Source organism: Hyperoodon ampullatus, assembly GCF_949752795.1.
Source record: "Hyperoodon ampullatus genome assembly, chromosome: 8".
Taxonomy (NCBI): Eukaryota; Metazoa; Chordata; class Mammalia; order Artiodactyla; family Ziphiidae; genus Hyperoodon; species Hyperoodon ampullatus.
The window spans coordinates 90,471,389-90,499,039 of NC_136921.1; the positions used below are offsets into that span (position 1 = coordinate 90,471,389).

The 27,651-nt window shown below is 35.5% G+C and overlaps 1 protein-coding gene across 1 annotated transcript in view; it reads right to left on the reverse strand.

Moving 5' to 3' along the window:
• Positions 1 to 13,491: 13,491 nt before the first annotated feature.
• Positions 13,492 to 27,651, reverse strand: part of LNPK (lunapark, ER junction formation factor) — a gene marked incomplete at its 5' end in the record, with an annotated part of 83,375 nt that continues 69,215 nt past the window's right edge. Inside the window, 4 exon segments of the mRNA XM_079710491.1 lie at positions 13,492 to 13,903; positions 21,348 to 21,518; positions 22,428 to 22,498; positions 24,327 to 24,432. Coding sequence (XP_079566617.1) covers positions 13,668 to 13,903; positions 21,348 to 21,518; positions 22,428 to 22,498; positions 24,327 to 24,432 — 584 coding nt within the window. The 3' untranslated portion in view covers positions 13,492 to 13,667.

A 27,651-nucleotide genomic window follows, 5' to 3' on the forward strand; every position in this document is an offset into this window, starting at 1 on the left:
TTTGGGAAGCTTGAGTCAGATTTTGCTATGATTGCTATCATATGACAATTCCAGAGCAATCTACACTAAGATACATTACTGCATACTGTACTGTGATTATTTCTAAATGTTTATCAGAACGCAGATTTAGGAAATTATTTAACCATCCATAGGAAGCAGTCTCGACAACTTGTGAGATTTCCAAAGAAATATATTAAGGGAAGATCAAAGGTTATGGTGCGATATTGCATAAAACGAAGCAACTGCTTATTAGAAGACAAAAACCTTTGATTCATTCCTCTTAATTAAAGGAATTAATGAGCTATGTATGCCTATGTGCAAAGAAAGGAAGGTGGAGAAAGTATGTAAATGCACAGGGGCTTTCATAAAAATCTACAGGCTGAGAGTACTTTATTTAAGCTTCTGGAAGAAAAAAATTATCTGAGTTTCTCAGATTCCTCCCTAATGTTTAAGTCCATATTTTTCAGAAAGCATTCGTTTCTATTCTTTATTCCAAAGTAACAGAGGTCTCTATATTTTTATTTTTTCATTTTTCATGCATTCATTTATGGCTGCATTGGGTCTTCGTTGCTGCGCACAGGCTTTTTCTAGTTGCGGAGAGCAGGGGCTACTCTTCGTTGTGGTGCACAGGCTTCTCATTGCAGTGGCTTCTCTTGCTGCGGAGCACAGGCTCTAGGTGCGCGAGCTTCAGTAGTTGTGGCTCGCAGGCTCTCAAGCGTAGGCTCAGTAGTTGTGGCGCATGGGCTTAGTTGTTCGGCGGCATGTGGGATCTTCCTGGACCAGGGCTTGAACCTGTGTCCCCTGCATCGGCAGGCAGATTCTTAACGACTGCACCACCAGGGGAGTCCCTCTATATTTTTACTGCCCGGATAAACTCATTTTTTTCTCTGCTTTTTGAAGTTGAACTCTTTCCCAAGACTTTGCATATACGAAAGTGTTCTGAATTTGGAAATAACTGAACTATTAATTTGAATTTAGAAATCTTTCTGTAACACAGTGATTTGTTGTAGCTCATCATTCTAGATTTTTAATTTTGTCCTTTAAAAATTAGACTTGCTAAAAAGTAATGCACATTCTTGATGTTCAAAGTACAGGGGGAAAAGGTGAAAAAACAAAGTAACATGTATACTACAACCCAACTATAATTAGTTAAAATTTCTTATATTTTTATAACATTTGTTATATTATTATATTTTTATAAACTCTTCTCTCTCATATATCTATATATTTGTAGATAGATCTATATATATATATATTTATATAGATATAAATATATTTATATAGATATAGATTTATCTCCACATCCTTGTATATGAGACCAGACTATATATACCATGTAACCTCATATCCACTTTTCTCTTAATATTAAATCTTCAGCATTTTCTCACATTATTAAAAATACTTCAAAAATATTTAAATGCATTATTTAAATACTCACCCACTTCTGAGCATTTTGATCATCTATTTTTTTCACTATCATAAATAATTCTGATGAACTGCATTTTACAATGCATCAGGTTTAGACCTATGAGGCAAATGTACAAACTCAAACTTAAGGTATATTCTGAAGGAGAAATGGAAGAGGAGATACTAGGGGAAGGAGGGAGACCAGGCATTCAAGCGTTCAGCCTGCGTTTGCCTGAGTGTAAGGGGAAAAAACTCATTACCACTTGACAGCTGCTTCACGGTTTATAAAAGTTAAGGGTTCAAACCTTTTCCCAGTGACCAGATGCCCATGGCTTCAGGTGCTATGGAACGGTCAGTAATTGACTCACGATTTTGATGACAGTTCATGTGAGAGAAGCTACAGGAGGCAAGTGGAACCCCACACAGAGCACCTTGCTCAGACACAGTTTGATTTAAGAATACAACTGTGTACCTATCAATTTATAAAGCATGTAAGCTAAAAGGACTAAAGACTAAAAGGGAACCTAAGGAAGAGAAAGCAGTTAATGCATTACAATGATAGAATTCAGTGAAATAGCTTCTAAAATTTTTATCATTGTGCTTTAGATTTCTTATATTAAAAACCAAGAGAGAAATAGATAAGTATTGGTGAAAAAAACTAATTTTATGACATCATTGCATGAGCAGAAGTTCCTGGGTTATGGGGAGGGAACAAGTAGGGGGTTGGGGGGAGGGTGGTGAGACTTTTAACATTTATAACATCAAAATCCAGTAAGATACTTTGGGATTCCTTACAATACCCCTACCTTATTTTCAAAATGCAATCTCACTAATCTCACTAACACTGTCGAGTTTTAAGCAATTCTCCTGTCTAAAAGTGATCACTGATAAAGTTAACAGCAATCTAAAAACACTCAAGACCAACTAGGCCTGTGAGCCACAACTACTGAGCCTGCACGCCTGGAGCCTGTGCTCCGCAACAAGAGAGGCCGCGACAGTGAGAGGCCCGCGCACTGTGATGAAGAGTGGACCCCGCTCACCACAGCTAGAGAAAGCCCTCGCACAGAAACAAAGACCCAACACAGCCAAAAATAAATAAATTAATTAATAAACTCCTACCCCCAACATCTTCTTAAAAAAAAAAAAAAAGAAAACACTCAAGACCCGCACACTATAGTTCCTCTTTACTAATTTTGCCACTGCTGTAGCCATTGCTGCTTTGTACCTGGCATATAGCTTCTGGCCATGGGGATAATTTGATAGGTTCTTTAATGCCCAAAGAAAAGGTACTTGAGATTCAATTGTGTTTTTTTTTAACATCATTAATTTAAATATTACAGTAATGTTAACTGGTATCTTTGATAGTTAGCTATTCTCCTAGAAGAAAGCTACGAGTTCCTGCTCTACTGACTCATGGTCCCCTTTGAAAATTAGATGAGAGCTATGTATTCTCTGCATAGAAAAATGTGCATGCACACATATAAAATTCTGCAGAAAATTTCCAGAGGTCCTTGGACTCCCTGAATCCCTGTTAACCTCTATGCCAGAAAGAGAAGAATTTATAGAGAAATAGTAAACAGGCTGAGAGGTGTAAAGGGAGATAAAGGAAGGATGGGAAGTAGACAAGGAAGTTTCCCATTGTAGGCCAGACTTGGCCTAGACTTTCCCTATTGACTTTTCACAGCAGCTCTCTGTACTACATATCATTTTCTATGGTCAAGGAAACCAAGGTTCAGAGAGGTTACCTAACTTCCCCACAAGGTCATACTGCTGGAAAGTGGCAGAGTCAAAATGCAAGCCTGGTCTCCTGACTTTTTAAGTCCCATGTACATTTCACTTAGGACTTACTAAGTCAAATTACTGCTTTTTCATCTTGGACTTCCTAATATAGAACTGACCTATTAGAATAACCACCTAGTAGACTATAAACTCCCTGAGAGTAGAGTCCATGTCTCACTCATTTTATATCTCCAGTGCCTGACACACAGAAGGCACTCATCAAAGGAGAAATGAATATATAAATTAACACCCTGGGGCAACAATCCCTTAGACAGTGGGAGAAGCTACATGCAGCTGTGTGTGATCACAAAGATCCTTATCATCACTAAATATTCCTTTAGATGACCACTGGGCACAGACTTCAATACATTTTAAACTACAAATGGTAAAACTCTTGTACAGAACCAGCATTTAATTCTTTTGAAAAATAACCTATGTATAAAACACAAAGTGGCTTTACAACAAACCTGTCTAATGTTATCATGTCAACAACATCTTCTGATAGTGAACTATTGCACCTTATGAAAACCAAACTCATGTTGAAAATAAGTGCATAAATTAGGACTGTTTTCAAAAGACACTTTACAAATGTTATAAGAAGTTAAATGTATTTTTGTTGTTTTTGCAATAATTGCTCTGAAGATGAAAACTAAAGCACCATTTCAATGTAGTAAAGGTAATTGCTGCATTTACTGCTCATGTCATGTTGATGTATGACCATGTATCAAAGGTCATCCTTCTGTACTCATACATTATCAAATCTGAAAGCACAATATCTGATTCTGACCAACCTTTAAACTGCCCACAATGTGTGTGAAAAATAGATGAAGTTCTACCTTGGGTTTAAAAAAAAAAATTGACCCATGTTTCAGAAGCAGAAGGGTCAAGAAGCCAGTGGCGAGGTTAGATATCAGCACCATGAACCTCGCAGTGTCTTAACTTATCAGTGAGGTCTAGTACAACGATCACAAGCTAAAATTGCTGTACTAATGAAGACAAAGGTCTAAAAACTTACCACAGGCCCTCTGACAGAGGGCAGTATCTTGTGGACAATTATGCAGAGATAAGGAGATAAATCACCCTTTAGAGACAAGAAAACCTATAATGCACAAATGGAATTGTTTACATGTCTATTGGAGACACTGTTAAAGACAGAAGTGTTGGCTGCCATACCTTGTTACTCATCTGCAACACAGTAGCCCTGAATCCCACTTCTTCATTAGAAGGCAAGTCATCTGCTTCCCTTCTCCTCTTCCTGCTCCAAACACACAGCACTACTGTCCAATTTAGTAGCCCTGTGCCATCCTGACCTAAAAGGAGTGCTGAGCATTCATGCTTGCTTCAAACTATTGCTTACAATTGTGTGCTGGGAGGAGAAACTGGTCTTATCAGAATCTCCTAAAACCTGAACAGCTGCTGCTCTTGCCTTTGCTGGTTGGGGGAGGGGAGGAGGTGTGGCAGGGTGGGGCATCAGGCAGCAGGGAAGGAAGAATCCCCACTCTTCAGTAAGGACTGTGGCTGTCTTTAAATAAATAAAACGCCATTTAATTCCATCAAGCCCAACTACAGGAGACGGCCTTATTGAAGAGAAGAAAGATCATACAAACATACAAAAAGAATCCAGGTCTTCAAAAACCAAAAGAAAAAAAAATTTGAAAAGAATACACAACGTCCACCTAAAACATGTTTCAAGCATATCAATTTTATTTCAGCCAATTCTCAGGTTATTTTATAAAATCCACAACATTCTATACTGAAAACTCATGTATTCTTTGGCTGTATGAACACTCATAATTGAGAATACAAATTCACTCCAAAATTTGACTCCTTCTTGTTCCTAGGAAAAGGGTTTTTTTTAAGCATACCACTATAAATTAATAAAATATGTCAACTCTTGGCAGGTAGGCCAAGCCTTTAGAATTCTTGCTATAGACAATAAGGCACAAGTAGCCTTTCTCATTTTCAGAAAAAAATAACATAGCTGACTATAATTCATAAAATATACCACACTAATGCAAGTTTTAATTATACTTGCCATGTACTGCAAACTTTGCCTTTAATGATTTTTTGAGGAAAGTACTCAATTTTTAGGTCTGAATTCCTATAGCTTATATATTGAAAGAGGAAATATTCTTAAATTATATATATATGTATAGAGAGTGCGTGTGTGCGTGTGTCTGTGCGTGTGTGTGTGTGTCCAAGCTCCACCAATGTCCAAAAAGCAGAAACTTAATCCAGAAAATTCCTAACTTAATGTCAGTTGCAACATTAAATGGTCAGAAATGAGATAATGAATAAAAATAAACATAAAAACAAGGTATTTTTTAAAAACCCATTCCACAGGTAAGTAAAATATGGGATCAGGGGTGGGGGGAGTATAGGAATCTTCAAGAATGGGAGTTTGCTAAAGAACACAAATTATACATACAATTTAGAAATCATACCCAAATAATGGACTCACATGAGTCAAGGAGGAGCTCTGACACTGTGGTCCCCCCCAGCACACCAGTTCTTAGGCCTTCTCCAGGTCTGTTCATTCAGTTATTGAGCATCTATATCAGGCATTAAGAATTCAAAACAAATGAATCCTTCCCACCCTCAGTGTGCTCCCAGTTTCCATTTTCTTATATCTTGAGCCAGTCCTTCTCACTTTCTAGCCCCAATTACTGTATTTGTAGGAGTTTCAGATGGAAGTAGCACACCAACCTCTAGTGCTGATCAACTCGGGTCTATCTCTTATAGAAATCCACTCTCTAAACATGCCAGGTTTTAGTTTTGTTTTAATTTGTGCTGTTTTGTTGGAAGAGAAAAAAAGTGAGAAAATAAAAACTGAGAAACATGGCCTTTCTTCAGTGTTTACAATCAAATGATTGTAAATTACAATCAAATGAGGGAGGCAAACATCAGGAGACTACAAGTTACACCTGGTATATAAAGTACAATGGGAACAAAAGGCAAGTGACTGCTTAGGAAGGCTGAGGAAATCACTCAGATTACAGACAGAGTTAGTTCTTAAAGAAATGAGAGTTGACAAGAGTAGCATCATGCAAGATCAGTGCAGGGCACCTCTCAGAGGTATGAAAGACTCACCTGTGGTCAGAGCGCAAGGGAAAATAGTGGGAGACGAGGCCGGAAAAGTGATTTAGATTCTGAAGGCATGCTTACAAGCCACCTAAGGAGTTGGCCATACACAAAGGAGCCTTACAATAATTTTTAAAGTCTGTGTTTTAGAAAACTACAACAGCAATGTGGACAATGTATTAAAAAAAAAAAAAGACAAAAGTGTCAATTGGAATTTTCCTAAATTGTGAGAAACAAGCTTTCTGGCCCTTTCCCTTCTCAATAATTCAAATAATTTGAGATTTGCAAAATTCTTCACACTATAAAATCTGCATTAAGACTGCAGTGGCATTTCCCATTGTGCGTGTGTGTACATGCACGCATACTACCATGCAACAGATAATTTATTATCTCTTCTATACGCCAGGCACTAGGAATATAATAAGCAAAACCAGACGTGTCTTTGCCTTCAAGGAGTTCATAGTCTGGTGCAAAAGATAATATTATGAAAGAATTTCAAGGGGAGAGTGTGTGTGAGTGGAAAGTCTGACAAGTGTTAGGCTAAGAGAAGATTGCCCTGAAGAAGTAACAACTGAGTTATCACAAACATGAGAGACCCAGGAGCCTGGGTCTATTTCTTTCAGCTACCAAAGAGAAAGAAATAGAGGGTAGTGAAAAGGACAGGACTTCAAGATCCCAGGTTCCAGTTCCATTTAAAATATCCATCAACTAAGTGATCCTGGGAAATTAGTTTAATCCCTGCTTGACACGATTCCATCCTCTCACATAGCTCATAGTCTCACACGGACGGTAAGGGAACGTATATGAAAGTACCCAGAGCACAGTGCCTGACAAAGAATAGGTATTCAAAAAAATGTTCATGTAATTCCCCACTTTCTTTATCCTTCAAAATCAGACTAAGATAGAAATATTTATTTCCACAAAAATAAATGATTTTTCCCAGTTTTCCTAAATCAAGTGCCAGGGATCTGGTAAAAGTCTTTAGCAGTTGAAGATTTGGCCTATTCTCATACAATCCTGGAATAAGAACTTAAAAAACTAATTTAGGAGGGAGATTTTTGAGAACTCTTTTTAATCTTCTCAGAGTGCTTCCAGATTCTATCAGTTGTGCTGCCAAAGAAAAAAGGAAGGCATAACTATCTTTTTAAAAAGAGAAAAATGCATAAAGCAGAAACTCTAGGTTTTAAAAAACATCAAATAATACAGAACTATATAAGTGGATAGTATCTTCTTCTCCTAAAACTACATGCGTAGTATAAATTAAACTACATATAACAGGACCTTTGAAGGAGAAAGAATGGGAAATTAAATGGAATCTAAGTTTCATACAAAGGCAAACTGATAAAGGTAACTGGAGGGATATCTACTATCCAATAAATGCAACAATTTTTTAAAGGAATTTTAAAATAGTATTAAAGTAGAAAATGTAGATTAGTTTCTGAGGAGGAAAGAAATTAGACAAATAGTTTATGGATTGATACAATTTAATAAGGTTTAATTCTGTACTCATTTCAATTTTTATTATGATTATATTCTCATAAATGTACTTTTCTATATTTATATGTTTATCTTTCCAAACTCAGAGCCTGAATCTGTGGACATTAATCAAACACTTTAAAGGAGGTCCCCAGCAAACTTGTTAACCAATCTCATTGGCTTCCATCTTTTTTTATGCATAATAAAGTCAACTGACCAAGTGACCATGAACAGAGACTGACTGGGGCTCCTGTTTTTTTTTTTTTTTTTTTTTTTTTTGTGGTACACGGGCCTCTCACTGTTGTGGCCTCTCCCGTTGCGGAGCACAGGCTCCGGACGCGCAGGCTCAGCGGCCATGGCTCATGGGCCCAGCCTCTCTGCGGTATGTGGGATCCTCCCGGACCGGGGCACGAACCCATGTCCCCTGCATCGGCAGGCAGACTCTCAACCACTGAGCCACCAGGGAAGCCCGGGGCTCCTGTTTTTTAGCAGCTGTTCCTCTTCAGCTGACCATGTTGTTGTGTGATTATCTCAACTGGTTTTGATCAAGACAGAAACTGAAGCTCTATCACTGAACTGTTTAAAAATAAGACACTAGTTTCTTGTATTAAAATTGTTTGCAGTTACAGCAACAACACAAAATCTCTGTTTGTTTTATGTCCACATTTTACTTATTAACTTGGTAGAGTTAATATATTTAGGTCTTTAATAACTTTGAAACAAGTCAAATTACAAATTTTAAGATTTAGCAGATCATTGATTCACAACTATCTCTATCTTGGTCTATCTTTACATAAGTACTTTTATTATTTTTAATAGCTCTTTGGGAGTTCATAAACTATATCTAAATCCCTTCTATAATTTTTACAATGAACTGAAGTTATACTAGATGACTTACCACATTATTTTTCTTTCAATTTTCTAAAGCAGCTCTGTTCTCCATAATTGTTTCAAAATAGCTACCATAATTCCATAAATTATCCTCATTCTTCGACCCTTCCGCTAACTGATCTGCACACAAGCCAACAGGTAATACTGTAGAGTAATACTCTAAAGTGGTATAAGAAAAAAAATAAGGAAAAAGTTTTAAGATAGTTAAGTAGTTACTGTCAGCTGGAAATAGAAGTAAACATGTTACATATTTTAAATAATCTTAATCTCTAACACCAATATTGATTGTATATAAATGGTGTGTAAAATGTATAAAAATGGTGGTTTAATATAAAGCATCCTACATTAAGAGCTGAGATCTGAGTTCTGACTTGGCTCAGGTGCTAGCTCTCCCTATGACTTTGTATAAGTCATTTAGTATTTCCAACACTTAGCATACAATATTTAATGAAAAAATCATTATATAATTAGAATCTTCCCCCCACCTCATGAAACGGTAGCTCTTCTGATTCAATTATGTTCACCAAACAATAGTGATTGTGTCTAATGCATACAATGAGAAAGACCAATTATAAGAATAAAGGGCAAAAGTTTAATAACAATAATTAGCAAAATTTCTAAACCTGGGTTCTAACTGGAACTATTTCAATTGAATTCAACAACTACTTACTGAGTGTCCCCATACCTATGTGAGTGGAAAGATACCCCAGGCAGAGAAAGAGTACCAGGAGACTGGGGGATTAGAGAAAGAAACACTGCATATGCAAACCACTGAAAACGGTATAGCTACATTAAAAGCATGGGGGAACAAGGGGAGAGGAACAGTGGCAGTAGCTGTGGTGAGAAATGCCAGAGTTAACTAGGAGCAAAGTTACACAGGCTTTGTGGGCCATATGGGTAAGTCTGGACTCCATTCCAAGAACAATTAGAAATAATTATAGGGTTTAAGCAATGGTATGACATGATTTGTTTTCCAATTGTGAAAACTCTTTCAGGCTACAGTGCACAGAATAGATAGCTGTGGGCAAGACTGGAGACGAGAAAACCAGTTAAGTGACAGTTTTGAGATGAAGGAGGCTTGAATTAGAAGGCAGTACAACAGTAATAAGAAGTAAGACTTCTGAAGTCATTTGCCTGCATTCAAACCCCAGATTTTCCACTTACCAAGCTGCTTACTCCCTATACCTGTTTTCTCATCTATAATCCAGAGGAAAAAATCCTCACAGGATTCTTGCCAAAGAACCAATAAAATAATACTCATACAACAGTTGGCAGGTTGACTGGCACATAGTTAGAATGCAAATGTTTACTATCATTAAGTAATGTTAATGGGATGGAGAAATGAGAATATAACTGAAAGATGTTTAGGATACAGGAATTGACAGTTAAGGTACAGGAAAAAGGGTAAAGGAATGAGTGAACAGATTCTAGTTTCTGGCTTGAATAGTGGCACTATTTGATGAGATGAGAAACACAGAAAGTCTGAAGTGTTCATTTTTTAATAAATTGATTGAGAAAGACATTCCAACAGGCATGTGAATATATCGCTCTAAAGTGAAGGAAACAGATCAAGGGTGAAGATCTGAGAATGAGAGAGACAGATGGTAATTAAATCCATTGGGGCTGACCAGAACCTCTAGAGAGAGAATACATAGAGTGAAGAAATGCTGATAAGGTATAAAGTATGAAACACCAACATTTAAAGGATGGGCAGGGGAAGAGAAACCTGCAAAGGACACTGAGAGAAAGGGGCCAGAGGAATAAGAACAATAGTGTGAGAAGTCAAAAGCCAAAAGAAAAAAAGTGTTTCAAACTAAAGGAAGTACTCAACAGCGTCAATACTGCCAAGCAGTGGAATAAGTTAAGGACTGAGAGTTTTCACTGGATTTAGCAACAAAGTTATTCATTCACATCATAAATGTGTCAAACATTGTGCTAGGCCCTGGAGAAACAGAGGTAAATAAGACAAGAGCCCTGCACACACAGACTCTAAGTCTTGAAGAGACACAGTAAACTAGTAAACAGATAAAATACTTACACATTATGATAATAAAGTAACATGACAGAGTAAAAGGCAGAGGCCAGCTTTAGATGCGGAGCTTGGGAGGGCATCTCTCTGAAGAAAGAACATTTAAGCTGAGACCTAAGATGGGAAAGGGTTTAGCTTGGTCAGAGAACTGAAGGAGGCCCTGAGACTGCAGCATAATGGTGGAAGAGCCAAGGAGAGAGAAGCCAGGTCATGACTGTAGATTATGCTGAGGGTATAGTGGGAAAAATTTAGATGATGACCTGTTGAGCATTAGTAAGTAGGGAAGTTAAGATCACTCTAACTAACGGCACTTATTAGTTTGCTTTTCCTCATTTATACTGGTCTTAATAATCAGAAATAGGAAATTTTACCACTCTTTCAACCATTAGCTGTTTATTACAATGTCAGGATAAACTTTTCTATTTTAAAGGGTACTATATGATTACAGTATGTTACCCATTGCATTAATTTACCTTTTAACCTTTTAACCTTCTTCCATAGATACTTCTCATAATATCTGCTTAATTCTATCATTAAATTATATTTCTCTGAGGTACTCCTCATTTTCCAGTAATGTACATCAGAATTTGAATGTTTTATAACAAGACTCAGCAAGGTGTTACTAAAGTGTTATGGGCCAATAATGCACAAAAAATCAGACGGGCTTCATCAAAAAAAAAAAAAAAGAGAGAGTGTCTATATTCTGTAGTATTATATTCCACAGTTTCAGGTTCCTATTTCCTTAACCTATGCATTTATATACATGTATACGATAAAGAAAAGCTGATGCAGAAAACTTTGGCTTGATTTTGAACAGCTGAATTATATGTGCATATTGTTTTTTCATTTCCTTATCTGCAAGAGGAAGAACTTATAGACCTTCCATATTTCACAAGGATATCAATAGTATAAAATGCTACCATTTACTTAATATCTATTAATTATCAGGCAGTGAGCTAGGCACACTACATAAATTATTTTTAATTGTCCCCATACCTGAAAAAGTAGGTATTATTCTTCCAATTTTATAGATGAAAAAACAGTCTCAGAGAAATCAGCTGACTTGCCCAAGACTGAAGAGCTGGAATTTAAGCCCAGTCCTGTAATCTTGAAAACTCTGGTCACTATACCATGATGCCTCAGACTATTAACAGATTTAGGTTCCTTAAAAATACCTATCAGATATAAGATATTAAATCATAAAGATGAATTTTTAAATGATAACAAATGGTATTTTATTAAATTTTTAACAAACTGTGTACAACTTAGAAATACTTGCCATATACACCATTCCTATATATTCCTCCCTTTGGCATAATTTGATTTCAATTTTTTTTAATAATAGAGAAGAGAGATAAAAGGAAGAAAGAGGGGCTTCCCTGGTGGCACAGTGGTTGAGAGTCCGCCTGCCGATGCAGGGGACACGGGTTCGTGCCCCAGTCCGGGAGGATCCCACATGCTGCGGAGCAGCTGGGCCTGTGAGCCATGGCCGCTGGGCCTGCATGGCCGGAGCCTGTGCTCCGCAACGGGAGAGGCCACAACAGTGAGAGGCCCGCGCACTGCAAAAAAAAAAAAAAAAAAAAAAAAGGAAGAAAGAAAAGATAACATTGTACTTAAAGTACAAGTATTACTATTCTGGGTCAAAAAAATTTCCCAGTTAATCCTTAATACACATATTAAATCCAATGAACTACTATAATTAACTGCCTATTCTCACAAAACTATGTCTCTCAAAATTAAAAACTACAAATGGCCTAAGGATTTCATGAATCAGAAAAATCTAACCTCTGATTAGAACCTCTAAATGTCACTATTTCTCTGAATTTGAAAGGCAACAAGTCTGAATAAAAAGATCATAATTTGCTCTTAGCAGAATCTATTGATTTATTGAATTGTGAGCTTTTCCTCCTAAGACTTTTCAGGTAGCCATGTCAGCCACCAAGATACTGTCTGAAGAAGTCTAGGTATTTAACAAAAAGAAATTGCTGCCAGGTCATCTTTATTTTCCTTAACAAAATACACAATAGAGCACAAAATTCACTTATAATACCATCATTATTTTACAAATATAAATAATGCTCAAAATTCAAGTACAGTCAAGTGCAGAGATAGTTCCTATATGTTAATATGTAAACATAAGCTAATTATATATATCAGGTACCTCTGGCCCAGGTGCAAAAAAAGAGACGTCAAAAGTAACACTGGGGCCTCCCTGGTGGCGCAGTGGTTGAGAGTCCGCCTGCCGATGCAGGGGATACGGGTTCGTGCCCCGGTCTGGGAGGATCCCATATACCGCGGAGCGGCTGGGCCCGTGAGCCATGGCTGCTGAGCCTGTGCATCCGGAGCCTGTGCTCCGCAACGGGAGAGGCCACAACAGTGAGAGGCCCGCGTACCACAAAAAAAAAAAAAAAAAAAAAAAAAAAAAGTAACACTGCACTTGACTGTTCGACTGCATTCTTACTGAGAATTCATACCAATGCCTATATTGTTACTGTAATAACTTTCATACCTCTTAATATAAATGCCTAAATAGACATTTTACCCCCTGGAAAATATCTCAAGAGTTAAAATTCTATCCATTTTAATGATATAGTATTAAAATCTTAATTGAGTTTCATTCCTTAAGACAAACGCTATTAGAACTTATTCCTAACCCAAGTTCTTCCTATGTCAAAATGGATAGTATTTACAGGTCACAAATAAAAAACAAAACTGCTATCATATTTGTTTACATTTAGAATGGAAAAAAATACCTAAAAGCTGTCTAAACAGTGTGGGTTTTATACATTAAAAAGGATTTTACTTTACTGATATCACTTGCTTTTAATTTTAATAGCCAGTAGACCTAACTTTGACATATTGAAATAGCTAGGCAATCTGAAATTCAGATGACATCAAGCATGTCTTTAGAGGGGGGAAAAAAAAAGAAAGCACCACCTAAGAAAGCAATAACTGACATCAACAAGACTACAAATATCCAGCTGAAGGCACGTGGAAGCATTTACTACATTGTCGAAGATTCTCCACTTAGTTCAGGATTAGGAGTAGCATCAGCTCTGGGAACTGCTGATTTGGCTTTATTCATTGAGGTTTCCTCATTCTCGGTCTCTTCTTGCTTCTCCTCTGGTTTCTCTGTGCCAGATGCTTGTTCAATCACTGGGTCTGTCTCCTCTGTATCCGGTATTTTGTCATCTGTCTGCTCTGTACTGTTATCTAGAACATCTTGTTCTTCTAAAGATTCTGAAAAGATAAAGAGTCAAGACTTTAGGTATACCCGAATGTTAAAACTACTAAATAAGATAAGCACATGCAAACATGGACTAAGAAACAGTAGAATGGTCTAACATTAACCTTAAAATCTTAAAAAATATGTACTTAACTCCCTACAGCATACCACATATGAATTGGTATGAATGAAGGAAAAAAAAATTGGGGGTAAAAAACCCATAAACATACTTTTACCTAAAGACCCATAGTTCATGAAATATATGAACTTTCATAATATTTAAGAACTTCAAGATGGATTTGAAAGTTGAATGTCCAAATATATCAAAGTCCCAACAGAATTATGTGCTATAAGACAACAGTCCAGCAAAAACAGCAAATGTATTAACTCCCAGATTATGTTCCCTGAAGGAACTGGTCTCTCTCTTGCGTCCAGGCAACGCTGTGACCAATGTGTAAATGTGTACCTTTGTGTGTGTGCATGTGGTGTGATTTCCCACACTGATTTACATCTCTACTATCCATGACTGTGGAGGTCTGGATCCACCTTTTCCAAAGGCATGACAAATCTTTCCTCATCCCTCTGCAAGACAAGTCCTCAGGATTTAAACCTCTGGGTCAGAATATGCTACATACCTTGAATGCTAGGGAGAGAAAGGGAAGGGTCTTTTGCCCCTGTCTCCACAGCAGAGGCCAAGTAAGGGTCTTGGTTCCTACCTGAAAACTTACTCCCTTCAAACTCTCTTTTGAGTTTCATTAAATTCAAATCTCTTAATAATAATTTAATAATAACAATAATAACTACTTTAATTCTTTAAAGTTTATAGAAAGGGATAGGAAATGGAATGACAGGAGCAGAAAGCTTTGAGCCACCCAATTTCCAAATCAAAGATAAAAACCTAACTTTGAGGTGTTTCTTTGTTTTGTTTTTGTAATAAACAGCAACTAATATTATTGTTACAAGAAATATGGTTAAACTACATCGGCTAAGCAAATAAGCCGATTTTCATACCATCACAGAAGATCCCTTGCAATAAACTATAAATGTTAGTGATTCAAAAAATCTGGAGGAAAGGTCAGTCTACACTAGTAAAAAGTTCTAGTTTTGTTCCTTATATAGTACAGGCCAGAATTTTGCTAAATAAAATTAATTAATAGTTCTGCAAAGAAATTATGTGCTATATGCACACATATTGACATGGAGGTCTTACAAATTCATGGTTTTATCATATCAGTTTTAATAAATACAAATTATCTATATATCACACACTCTATGCCAAGAGTCGAAAAATATTTTTTAAATTATATTTAAAACAGATATCTTAGACCCGTTTACAGAATTAATTACGATCTCTTTCTCTCTTTTTATATATAGAACAAAAGGCCAAAATTGCATAGTTAGGGACATCCAAGTTAATGAGGTTTTACCGTATGAAAATTTCACATGCTCACAAAAAGTAGTGAGGAATGTTCACATGTCACAAAAATGCTAGTTTTATCTTAAAAGGAACTTAAAATGGCACTGCTGCACCACTTGGAATCTTACAAAAATCCAAAGCAGAAAAGCAGTAGGTCATTTGAGTTGTGTTACTTGAATGTTCCACTGCTCAAAGAAAAAGCAGAAAGTGAAATGAAACTCTATGGACATGTACAGATCATTTCTGCTATAAGGGCAAGCAAGCTCTTCAGTGGAAAATTTCAGGAGTCACTAACCATTTGTAATTCGACCTTCACATATTTATCCAGAGTAGAATTTTAAGAGTCATGGTTTTCCACAACTCTCTGGCCATAGAGCAATACTTACTTGCCAAGAACTTTACAAGTGGTTATAATTTAGTAAGCCCTCCAATAAAGTCACATGAAATGAAAAAAAAAAAAGCTCAAAATTCAGGACTCAACTCATCAATAAACGTGCTTAGGTGAACACAGGCCCACATAGTTTGTCATATTCTGTTTGACAGATTGCCTCAGTACTAAACTTAAAACAGGAGAGGTATCAAAGTTCATGATTTATTGTATTAAAGCTCTGTGATGTAACTATTTTCAGAAACAGATACATCCCCAGTCAAATCCGATTTAATTTAAAAATTCTGGGATCTTAAAGAAGTAGTTAATACAAAGAGAAGAACTATAATACTTAACTTTTTTTTTTTTTTTTTTTTTTTGCATTACATGGGCCTCTCACTGCTGTGACCTCTCCCATTGCGGAGCACAGGCTCCAGATGCGTAGGCTCTGTGGCCATGGCTCACGGGCCTAGCTGCTCTGCGGTATGTGGGATCCTCCCGGACCGGGGCACGAATCCGTGTCCCCTGCATTGGCAGGCGGACTCTCAACCACTGCGCCACCAGGGAAGCCCTAATACTTAACTTTTTAATGTCTATAGAGATGAATCCTAAGAAATACCACGTGCTGTCATAATTAGAAAATAGCATTATATACAAAACTTGCTCATCAATACTGCACTGTATTTCAGAAAATATACAGAAGACTAAAAACTGGTGAAATGATGAGTAGGGCTGGAGAACAATCAAAAAGCCTAGTCATGACTACTTTTCTTCCCCCAGGTTAATTTTTAGAAAAGTAATTTTAATAGCAGTTAACACTACAAAAATTTGGTATGTGTCATAGTGTCTATAATGCAGATATCAGCTAGTCTAAACGACATAGATATTCAGTGTCTGGATGCCAATGACATTTTGTGAGAGGTCATCTCAATAAGCTTGAAGTAAACTAGGTGTGCAAGATTAACAGAGAATTAATTACATATCAGTTTAATAACTAAACCACAGAGCTTTATAACAAGTTTATTAAATATATTTCAAAAGTACTTACTTTATTTCTGTGGGGGGGTGTCATTTGCCTATTCTAATAAAAACAGTGAATTTTTTCTGTGAAGTTTAAAACAGCTTGGTGGTATAAAATACATTACAGTATATGTCAATATTTGGGCATAAAATACCAAAAGAGAAACCAGCTTTCATGTTCATACTAATAAAACAGGCCTACTCTCCCTGTGCAGCACCAGTTTAAGACTAAAATTGATGCAAGTTACATGAATGACCTAATTCAATCTGTAAGAAAATTTTAAAATTTGACATCTGTAATGCCAAGAAAACAATAGATCACAATGTGATAAAACAAAAATTACCCAAGGGATTTGCTCCTTACCTGACTCCTACCCCTGCCCAGTTCCCACCCCAATATCCTTGAGAGAGAAACTTTTTCCACAAAATTGTAACAACTGGCTTCCACTTGTCTGGGCAAAGCTTCAGTTCAGCTAGACAGAGCTCAAACTCGTAAAACTGAGTCTAACTGTACAGTGAATACCACTGCCTCACCTGTAAACCACACACATGCAAAAACATCTAAGAAGATCACCTTACCTTTAGGTTTTTATTCTAGCTCTTAAAAGGATAACTTTCTAAGAAAATTAAAGAATAGTCTAGCAAAACAATTTCATATATCTCCAAAAGAAACACATAACTTCCACAGCAAAATACATGATTCTATTTAGATTATACCTTCCAAAACCTCTCATATTTTAGTGATTTAGATTCTTACTTCTTATTCCTTTTTACAATAACTTAAAAATTTTTTTTGCCTTGCTAACACATCAGTACCTGCTATATGCATAGACTATAAAACTTACCCAGAAGAAATTTGTTAAATTAAGATGGACAATTTGTCTTTGAACTCACAGATTTTAAACAAACAGTTTTTGCAAGATTTTTCTGCCTTAAGAAAAATGGCCAACTTATATTTAAGGATCAAAGACATGAATTTCATCCCAAAACTCAACTCAATGGTTCAACGAACAAAATTCAAATAAATGATAACCACTTATGAGAAAACAGCTTATCTTAAACACACAGAATGTTGTGTAATTATTTACCACTGGTGAACAAATCCATTAGATGAGACTTTAGAATGTCATTATTAAGTAATAATGTAAAACTATTAGGTGAAGGTGTTTTAGAAAAGGGAATCAAAAGGCTAAAAGATCTATATGTCTAAAACAAACATACAAAACCATACTACAGGCAAGTTTACATCTTGAGTAAGCTATACATAGCTAAATATAAATAAAGGTATAAGTTTTTTTGATCTGATAAATACACAGAATTCAATAAAATTTATATTATCAAATAGTTCAATTTCCTAGAGCATCATAATAAGCAATACTAAAAACAGAATTTTCCCTAGTTCAACATAGCCTAATGGTAACAGTATATTGCTAAAGGAAGAGCAGAAATCAGATCAAGATAAATTTCACCTTATATAAATTTTAATCACTATTTTTGATAGTACTGATTAGATGCCACGAGTTTTATTATTAGCAAGTTATTGCCAGTTGAATAAAAACTATATTCTACTAAAATAATTACATAAGATCTAGCCAAATATAACTGAACAATGAAAACGATATTAACATTTTTCAAACATGCTAACTCCAAATCACTTTACTAAAATACTAACAGTGTAGAACCCTTGTACTCTAATTATTACCATATCTAACAAAAAGAATGCTATGTATCAGTTATTTTGGAAAATACATTTTTTAAAAAAGCAAAACTGATAAACCCACTTTAACATGGCTTAGCAGAGACTCAAATATTACCGTACTATTCATTTCACAGTAAAAGAAACCGAGGAACCAAAAACCAGTTCATTAGTTTGCCATACCATATCTAGTATGCTTTTAGATAAAATGACAATCCTAATATCTTGCTTTCTCTGATAGTCTATTACCAAAGCATCTGTATACACAGTTCTAGAAAAAATACTAGGAATTCAAATGAGCAATTAATGGGAGGAATTTCTTCTAGGTCTCCTTCTTTGATGAAAACTTTCCAAGGTTTCATATGTTGTTCTAAAGAGTGGTCCAAAAATTTCAAAAGCCTTGTGCCTCATCCTAAATGCAAAATCTTCCAGTAGCAGGATCAAGACAAAACTTAATTTCAGAGTCTTGCATCATAAATTGAAAAAAAAAAAAAAAAAGGTTTCTTCTATTAACTCCAGATTTATATAAATGGTGTGGAATATTTTTTGAAAAAAAATTCAGATGGAAGAAAGTTACCTTTTGGTTCCATCTGTAAATTCAGTAATGCAATTTCAAGGAGCTATTTCAATACTTTAAAAAAATATAAATATTAAAACAGGGAAGTTTTTCTTTCAGACCTCAAGTTTCTATGTCAAAAGTGTAGAAATCAGCAATCTAAGCCGTTAATCACATTGGCTGTCAGCAGAGAGAGTAGCTGATTGAGATGATATGCTCCTTACTTCATAGTTCAATTTAATCATAAAGGTATGCTACTAGCATTCAAATGAATGCAGCTTCATCCGTTCATCAGAAATACTTCCTGTCGTTTACTAATAGAATCCAGCTTGGAATTGATAACTGTATATCAACAGTGTTGAGACAGGGGTCTTCAAAAAAATTTTCAGTTTTCTGGAAAGCCAAAGAAGTAAAAAGGTGCTCATAATAGCCATTTTGCTGAATCCAAACAGAAGAATGAAGAAGTTACTACTCTACAGACTATCTTAACCAAATGGAATCGCTTCAGTTTCTAGCACTGTGGAACTATCAGACCCTGCCTCAATGTCTTCACCTATTAACGTTACCTTATTAGGGTTGACTTTGAGCCAGTTAGACTTCATTCCAGAGATTTCTGACAGAAAATGAGACATCTGGGGTATTGCTCCTCCTAGATTAGATGAGAAGGAAAGGTATAGCTGGGTGTTGTTTTGCTAACTGTGCATCTTGACCTTAGCAGAAGATATAAAGTATGGGACTCATTATCAAGATATCTATTTTGTTGGCTGTTTTTTCTTTTCTTTTGTCCCAACTATTGGCTTTCAAATATTCACTTTAGCTTTCATAAGCAAGGTTACTCATGGAAAGTACTCCAATTTTTCCTCTAGGCATCTTCAGTACGGAATTCTTTAATTTTCAGTTCCAAGAGGCTTGCAATGGCAAAGCAGATGATTTGCATGTGACAGCATGCAGCTCAGAGCATGACTTAAGCAAAAGAAAAAATCTGATATTGTGTTTGGAGTCGATGTTGCAGACTTGGAGAAGACGAATGCACTGATTCAGTGTTGGAAGTACAGAGGCCTCTTGTCATGGCTATCTGTATTCAAATTCATTTTGATATTTATTAGTAAGCCAAAAGCCAAGCCCAAGTCAACACAAATATTTTAGGTTCATTCTTCGAAGTTAAAAAAAACAAAAAAAGATACTCAAAGTTTCATACTAAACTTTAGATATGTGAAAATTTACTGCCTCATATATTATTCTCAGTTTAAGCACTTTTTCTACTACTCAGTGATTTTATAAAGAAATCAAATATATATAACTGATAATTTCAAGAAGTTAAAAAGATGCATATTGACTACTACTTAAACTATGTGAACTAAACTTTCCATATGGATTTTTTTTCTGTACCAGGTAAAGCACCAAAATATCAGGGCCTTTGTCATAATTTTAGCAATCTTCATAATTCAGAGCTGCTTAACAAGCAGCTCCTTACCCAATATTAATAACAAGAAATAGCTGGCAATTAATAGTCAGATCTTCCATCTCATCTTTTCCATTTTTTCATGAAACTTCCTCAAGAATTCCTAAAACGGAATTAAAAGTTCTAAAACTCAATGAATCCTGATAACTTCAGTTTCTCTAAAATAAGGTTGTTTTACAACAAAGGCATTCATCAGCAGTATTAAATCTTGTGGACCTCAATAAATTGTTTGTTTCAAAGGAACACCAGTCCTATCAACATAGTCTTCCAAAAAATGTAAGGCTGACTTTCCAACTCCAAAGTTTCCGGCTTTCAAGTAACTTCTATTCATTGAAATGGTAGGCACAAACCTATTTTTATCAATGTTAATTATAAAGCTTATAAGAAATTTACCCTTATGAGTAGTAGTTTCATAATTCTCATACTGCTTCATTTAAATAAATTGAAAAATAATTTCATGAAAACATTACTAGTTAAATCTCCCAACAGTTATTAAAAGAGGTAACTCCATAAATAATATTTATCTAGCTATTTCTAGATGCTGCTTAACACAGTATAACCTGTATTTTAAAACTGAAACACATCAGGGGCTTCCCTGGTGGTGCACTGGTTGAGAGTCCGCCTGCCGATGCAGGGGACACGGGTTCATGCCCCGGTCTGGGAAGATCCCACATGCCGCGGAGCAGCTAGGCCCGTGAGCCATGGCCGCTAAGCCTGCGCATCTGGAGCCTGTGTTCCACAACGGGAGAGGCCACAACAGTGAGAGGCCCGCATACCGCCAAAAAAAACAAAAAAACAAAAAAACTGAAACACATCATACCAGTTGCACAGGAGGCCACAGTATCAGAACAACAGCTGATATACGCATGCTGCAAAATCTGATCCATTCTTGTCTAAAACATTATTAAGAGACAAAACTTTAAAATTAACATATTCATACCTTCACTGATCTGGTTCTCTGATGAAATCACACTTCCTGAGGGCAAGGAACCAACTGTGCTTGAGCCTTCCAAAGTCTGCCCCTTCTCAAAACTAAACTCTGGAAGTCTTGGAGCCTGGGGTCTGGTTTTTCTTGCAGGATTCAAGAAAAAACAGTAGGCACAACGAAAAGCTGCAGAGAATTAAAAAAAACAAAACAAAAATCATAAAACCAAAGAAATTTTAAGGACTAATCAAGTAACTCTCAAGATTACTTTTACAAGCAGTCAAAGAAACCTTCAAAAGTTACTTAGCCCTTGTGAAATTACTCGTGATTTTAATAATATTATGGCAGGTGTTCTAACCAAAGTTTATTTTAAAGCATACTCTCTAATTATTATTAAAATTATAATATCAATTTAAAGCAGAAAAGATAAGCTACATAGCAGGTTAACTAATAGCAAAACAATATTAATAATGATCTAAATGTGTTACAGAAATTATATTTCTAGTCACCGGAATCATTAGGTATCTTAAAATCCAGAATTTTGCTCACTTGACCCAAAAAATGTAGTATGTCATATTTGAGAAGTATAATTAATTTAGTTCAATATTTTTAAGTACTAGTAGCTGCACATAAAAATATTATGAGGAGCTTTAAAAAAATGCTGATTCCTGGACCCCACCCCAGATCAATTAAAGCAGATTATTTGTAGGTGGGACCTGGGCATCACAATTTTTAAAAGCTCTTCATGCGATTCTGATGCACAGTGAAGTTTAAGAATAACTGGCCTAGGGACTTCCCTGGCGGTCCAGTAGTTAAGACTCCATGCTTCCAATGCAGGGGAAGTGGGTTCGATCCCTGGTCGGGGAACTAAGATCTCACATGCCGTACCGCATGGCAAAAAAAAAAAACAAAAAAAAAAACTGTATACTGCATGAAGAAAAAAACCTGAGTTGTCTTTCCTACTTTGCTCTGTGTTCTACAATATGCCTGAACAACATATAAAGAGTAGTACCTAAAATAAAATGGCATTACATGGGAATTGGCATAGAATGAAATATTTAAAACATTTAAATCTAACTGCCAAATAATTCTTACCAATGTATTCAAATTCTTCTTTCAAAGCCATGCCATTGTGAGAAAAACACTGCTGACATATAAGGGCATACCTACACCAAAAGGAAAAATGAATAGACCAGTTACAAATGCAGATAAAACCCATGGGAGAGGCTACTTCAGCCATCACAGCTAAAGTACACAGTACATAGCATTTAATATAGCTAAACATGTCATAGTAGATTAGATATTACTTATAAAACAATAAACAATACTCTTTAAACATGCTAACAGTCAAAATTTCAACTATTTTAAAATATAATTTATACATCAAATTAAAAATAAACTAAGAAACACTCAAATGAAAATATTCTTGTCCATCATCGGATGAATGGATAAAGAAGATGTGGCACATATATACAATGGAATATTACTCAGCCATAAAAAGAAACGAAACTGAGCTATTTGTAATGAGGTGGATAGACCTAGAGTCTGTCATATAGAGTGAAGTAAGTCAGAAAGAGAAAGACAAATACCGTATGCTAACACATATATATGGAATTAAAAAAAAATGTCATGAAGAACCTAGGGGTAAAACGGGAATAAAGACACAGACCTACTTGAGAATGGACTTGAGGATATGGGGAGGGGGAAGGGTAAGCTGTGACAAAGCGAAAGAGAGGCATGGACATATATACACTACCAAACGTAAGGTAGATAGATAGTGGGAAGCAGCTGCAGAGCACAGGGAGATCAGCTCGGTGCTTTGTGACTGCCTGGAGGGGTGGGATGGGGAGGGTGGGAGGGAGGGAGATGCATGAGGGAAGGGATGTGGGAACAGATGTATATGTATGACTGATTCACTTTGTTATAAAGCAGACACTAATAAAAAAAATGGAAAAAAAATAAAATATAATAAGAAAATATTCTTACTAAGTAAGCAGAAACATATCTGATAACAGAACACTTAAATTTTAATGTTTTCTAACATATATTCTTGGGGATGACAGACCCCAAATCTGTGGTCAGATAAGACTGGAAAAGATGAAACCTCTTAGAGATTCACAGTATTATTAAAACCTCTGAGATGTCTTGTAGTAAAGAAATGAATTTAATTTTGTTTAGTCCAGTCCAAAGGTTAATTTCTGTACATCATGATTCCTGTATCTATCCCAGTTACACTTAAACATCTTCTGCATTTTCTACTTATGTAATCTTTCTGTTCTCTGCATATGTACTTAACAAATACTTGGCCCTATCAAACAACATACTCTCTGTTTTGAATAACATATAATTTTTTACATTAACATTAAATTCTAGTCCCTTTATTAAAACGATAATATTAACCAATAACCTTGTCAAATATCTACTCTAAGAATATCCTAAGAATTACTTAAAACTCTATACTATAATAATTGCTCTGCTCACATCATACCTATAATCCTAGAGTTATTATAAGGATCAATTAAGATAATAACTGGAAAAGCATTTTGGAACTGTAAGTGCCAAATACATGAAATTGTCCTCACTGTTATTAAAATTATCACCATCAAGTCCAGTACTCACATTTATAAAACTCCATTTCTTACAACCTACCAACTTTTCACTATTTACATGCTCTTCAAGTTCAGAAGAGTCAATGAAATGATTCAGTTTCTCTAAAAATTACCTTATAGTATGGTTATAACATAGCAGAGTTACAATAGTTTTTCTGTTATATATAATACATTTTTAAATGTTTTATCTAGATACTTTAAGCTATTACTAAAAAATAATTGAATATGTACTCTTTTGCAGCGCTATAAAATACTCCATTATGTTCTAAAATCAGGAAACAAGAACCACAAAGTTGTAGAACATCTAGTACATGTGCACACACACATACCCTAACCAATAATCTTTTCTTCATTTTCATTTATCTACCACCCTAGTAAACATTACCTGTTCTGTGGACCATCACCAACTAAATATTCAACAATTCTATCCAGAGCACCTCGTTCTCGGGGCAGAATAGGTCTTGCTAAAGGTGGACCAGGAGGATGAAGACCTAGTAAATAAATAAATATATATATAACTTATATGTATAAAATACATTGAAACTTTAATTCAGTTGCCAAAAACTATCTATGCTTGTCAGAACTTTTAAATGATTTTAACAAAACAAAAATAATATTGTTATTAACCTCTGTATTCAAATTTTCATTGAAAATACTGTACTACAAAAAATATATTTATACATGTGCTATATTAGAACCAGGAACATAATCTATTAAGGAATAAAGCTATGTTGAGTTCTGTACAAATTAATTTTTTAAATGCTCAGACCCTTAAAAGTTTATGTAATAATAAACTAGGGGACTTCCACTTTGTACCACAATAGAATAACCAGGGTCAGATTTAATCTTCCCACCTGAAACAACTAAAATACTGTGTAAAATATGTGATGCAATGGTTTTAAAGACACTGGATATCAGGCAATGTAGGATAAAGATCCCTGAAAGACAAAAAGCAAATAAGATGAGCCTACTGCCAACTGCCAACAAACAACTGTCCCCAACCTGTTGCCTGGAGAGAGTTTCCAGGTAGCAACTCAGGCAGGGTAAATCCAGGTGAAGTTCATCAGTCTCCTTGAGTTGAGGAGATAAAGCTGGAACTCTGGGGAGGCCAAGACAGGTTGAGTTCACTGGAAAGAGTACCAGAGAGGAGAGAATGCACAGAGCAAGAACACCAAAGATCTGCCCAGGATGCATATGAGGAAGACTACCTGAGGACAGAGAAATAACTGCCCCAAAATACTAAAGCTACCAGTGCTCACATGGGATCAAAAATATCACATGTTCCCACCAGCCAGGGTGGAAAACTTCATAACTCACAGGTCATCGGGTAAGTATTCAGAGGAGCTTTGTATAGGAATATGAAAACATCCTGTACCCAATAAGGTTAAATCTACAATGTCTGACATCAGATAAAAAATTATTAGACATGCAAATTAGCAGGAAAATACAACCCATATGAGAAAAATCAATCAAAAGTGACCCAGAAATGACAAAGATGACAGCATTAATAGACAAATATACTAAAACACTTATTATGACTATATTCCATATGCTTGAGAATCCAGAGGAAAGATTTAATATGTTAAGTAGAGACATGAAAAAAATTTAAAAGATCCAAATTGAATCTCTACAGATGAAATCTATAATATCTTGATTAAAAAGTCCACAGATGAAATGAATAGCAGTTTGGACATTACAAAAAAAAAATTAGTAAACTTGAAGGCAGAGCAACAGAAACCATACAAAATGAAACACAAAGTCTAAAAAGATTTTTAAATGAACAAATCATCAGTGAGCTGTGGAACAACCTCAAGCACCTAGTATACATATAACTGAAGTTCAGAAGAGGAGAGAGAGGGAAAGAAAAATATATTTGAAGAAATAATGCACAAAAATTTTCCAAATTGGATGAAAACTGTAAACAAACACACAGACCCAAGAATATCAACAAACCCTAAGCACAAGAAATATAAATAATATTGTGCCAAGGCACAGCATACTCAAACTGCTTAAAATCAGTGATAGAAGGAAAATCTTAAAAGCAGTCAGAAAAAGATACATTATATACAGAGAAACAGAAATAAGAATGACAGATTTCTCCTCAGAATATAAGCAAGCCAGAAGACAGTGAAACAGTATCTTTAAAGTTCTGAAAGAAAAACTATCAAATTAGAACTCTGTATTAATGAAAACATCTTTTAAAAATGAAGGCAAAATGAAGACTTTTTTTGGACATACAAAACTGAAAGAATTCATCACTAGCAGAACTGTACTACAAGAAATGTTAAAAGAAATCCTTCAGGCAGAAGAAAAATGACATCAGACAGAAAGCTGGATCTACACAAAAGAAAGAGGAGTACCTGGAATCGTTACCATGTGGGTAAATATATAAAATTTATTATTTAAATCACTTTAAAAAAAATCAGTGGCTTAAAGAAAAAGTAATACATGATTTCCCTTCCTGTCCAAAATTTCCCATGAAAGCTTTTGTAAGCCAAAATGGCATAAAGTGAAGAAGCAATTACCTTAGGATACATCTTGCTAATGGATGCACAAAATAAATTGAGATAAAACACAGATGTTCACAGACAAAGTTCAAAGCTATGGCGGCTTGATGCTGAGATGCTGAGTGTAGTTCCCAGGGAAGGAGCTTGGCGGTGCCACTCTTGCTGCTCAGGATGTGCGCTGCCTCTATAACAGCTCACTGCAAAACAAATGCTAAACGCTATTTTTGCTTTCCACCTTTTTTTGTAAAAGTGAAAACCCTCTTCCGATTTCTTTCAGTTAGTGGAAACAGGTACTAATGTAGGTCTTTCATAAAAGCAAAGTGGTGTAAAGTGAACTTTCAAAATGTGGGGATATCTGTAATTTCTTCTGGGGTTTATAATACATATATAAGCAAAATGTATGACAACAATAGCACAAAGGCCAGAAGGAGAGAAACATAAGTACACTGTAGTTCGATTCGTAAACTATGTGAGAAGTGGTATCATATTACTTGAGATGAACTGTGACAACTTAAAGATACATACTGCAAACTCTAAAATACCTGCTAAAATAACAAAAACAAAAAAGCACTATAGCTGATAAGGCAACAAAAAAAATTAAATGGAATCATAAAAGACACTCAACCCACAAGAAGGCAGAAAACAGGAGAAAGGTAGCGGAACAGATGGGACAAATAGAAAAAAAAATAGCACAATAAAAGATTTAAACTCAAACCTAAACATACTAATCATTACATTAAATGTATGTGGCCTTAACATCCTCACTATAAGGCAAAGATCGTCAGAATGGATAAAAAAGCAAGACCCAATAGATGCTGCTTACAAAAACCCCATTTTAAATATAAAGACACAAACAGGTTAAAAGTAAGTAACAGGAAAAATATATAAATACACTAACACTAATCAAAAGAAACTTGGAGCACTTGTATTAATAGCAATCAGAGTAGGTTCTGGAGCAAAGAATATAATCAGGGATAAAAAGGGTAATTTCATAATGACAAGGAGTCAATTCATCAAGAAGACATAATAATCCTAAACATATATGTGCATCATAACAGAGTTTCAAAAACTAACAGAACTACAAAAAGAAACAAAGACACAATTATAGTCAGAGATTTCAACAGCATTCTCTCAATAATTCACAGAACAAACAGACAGAAAATCATTAATGACATACAATACTATCTACTACCAACTTGACCT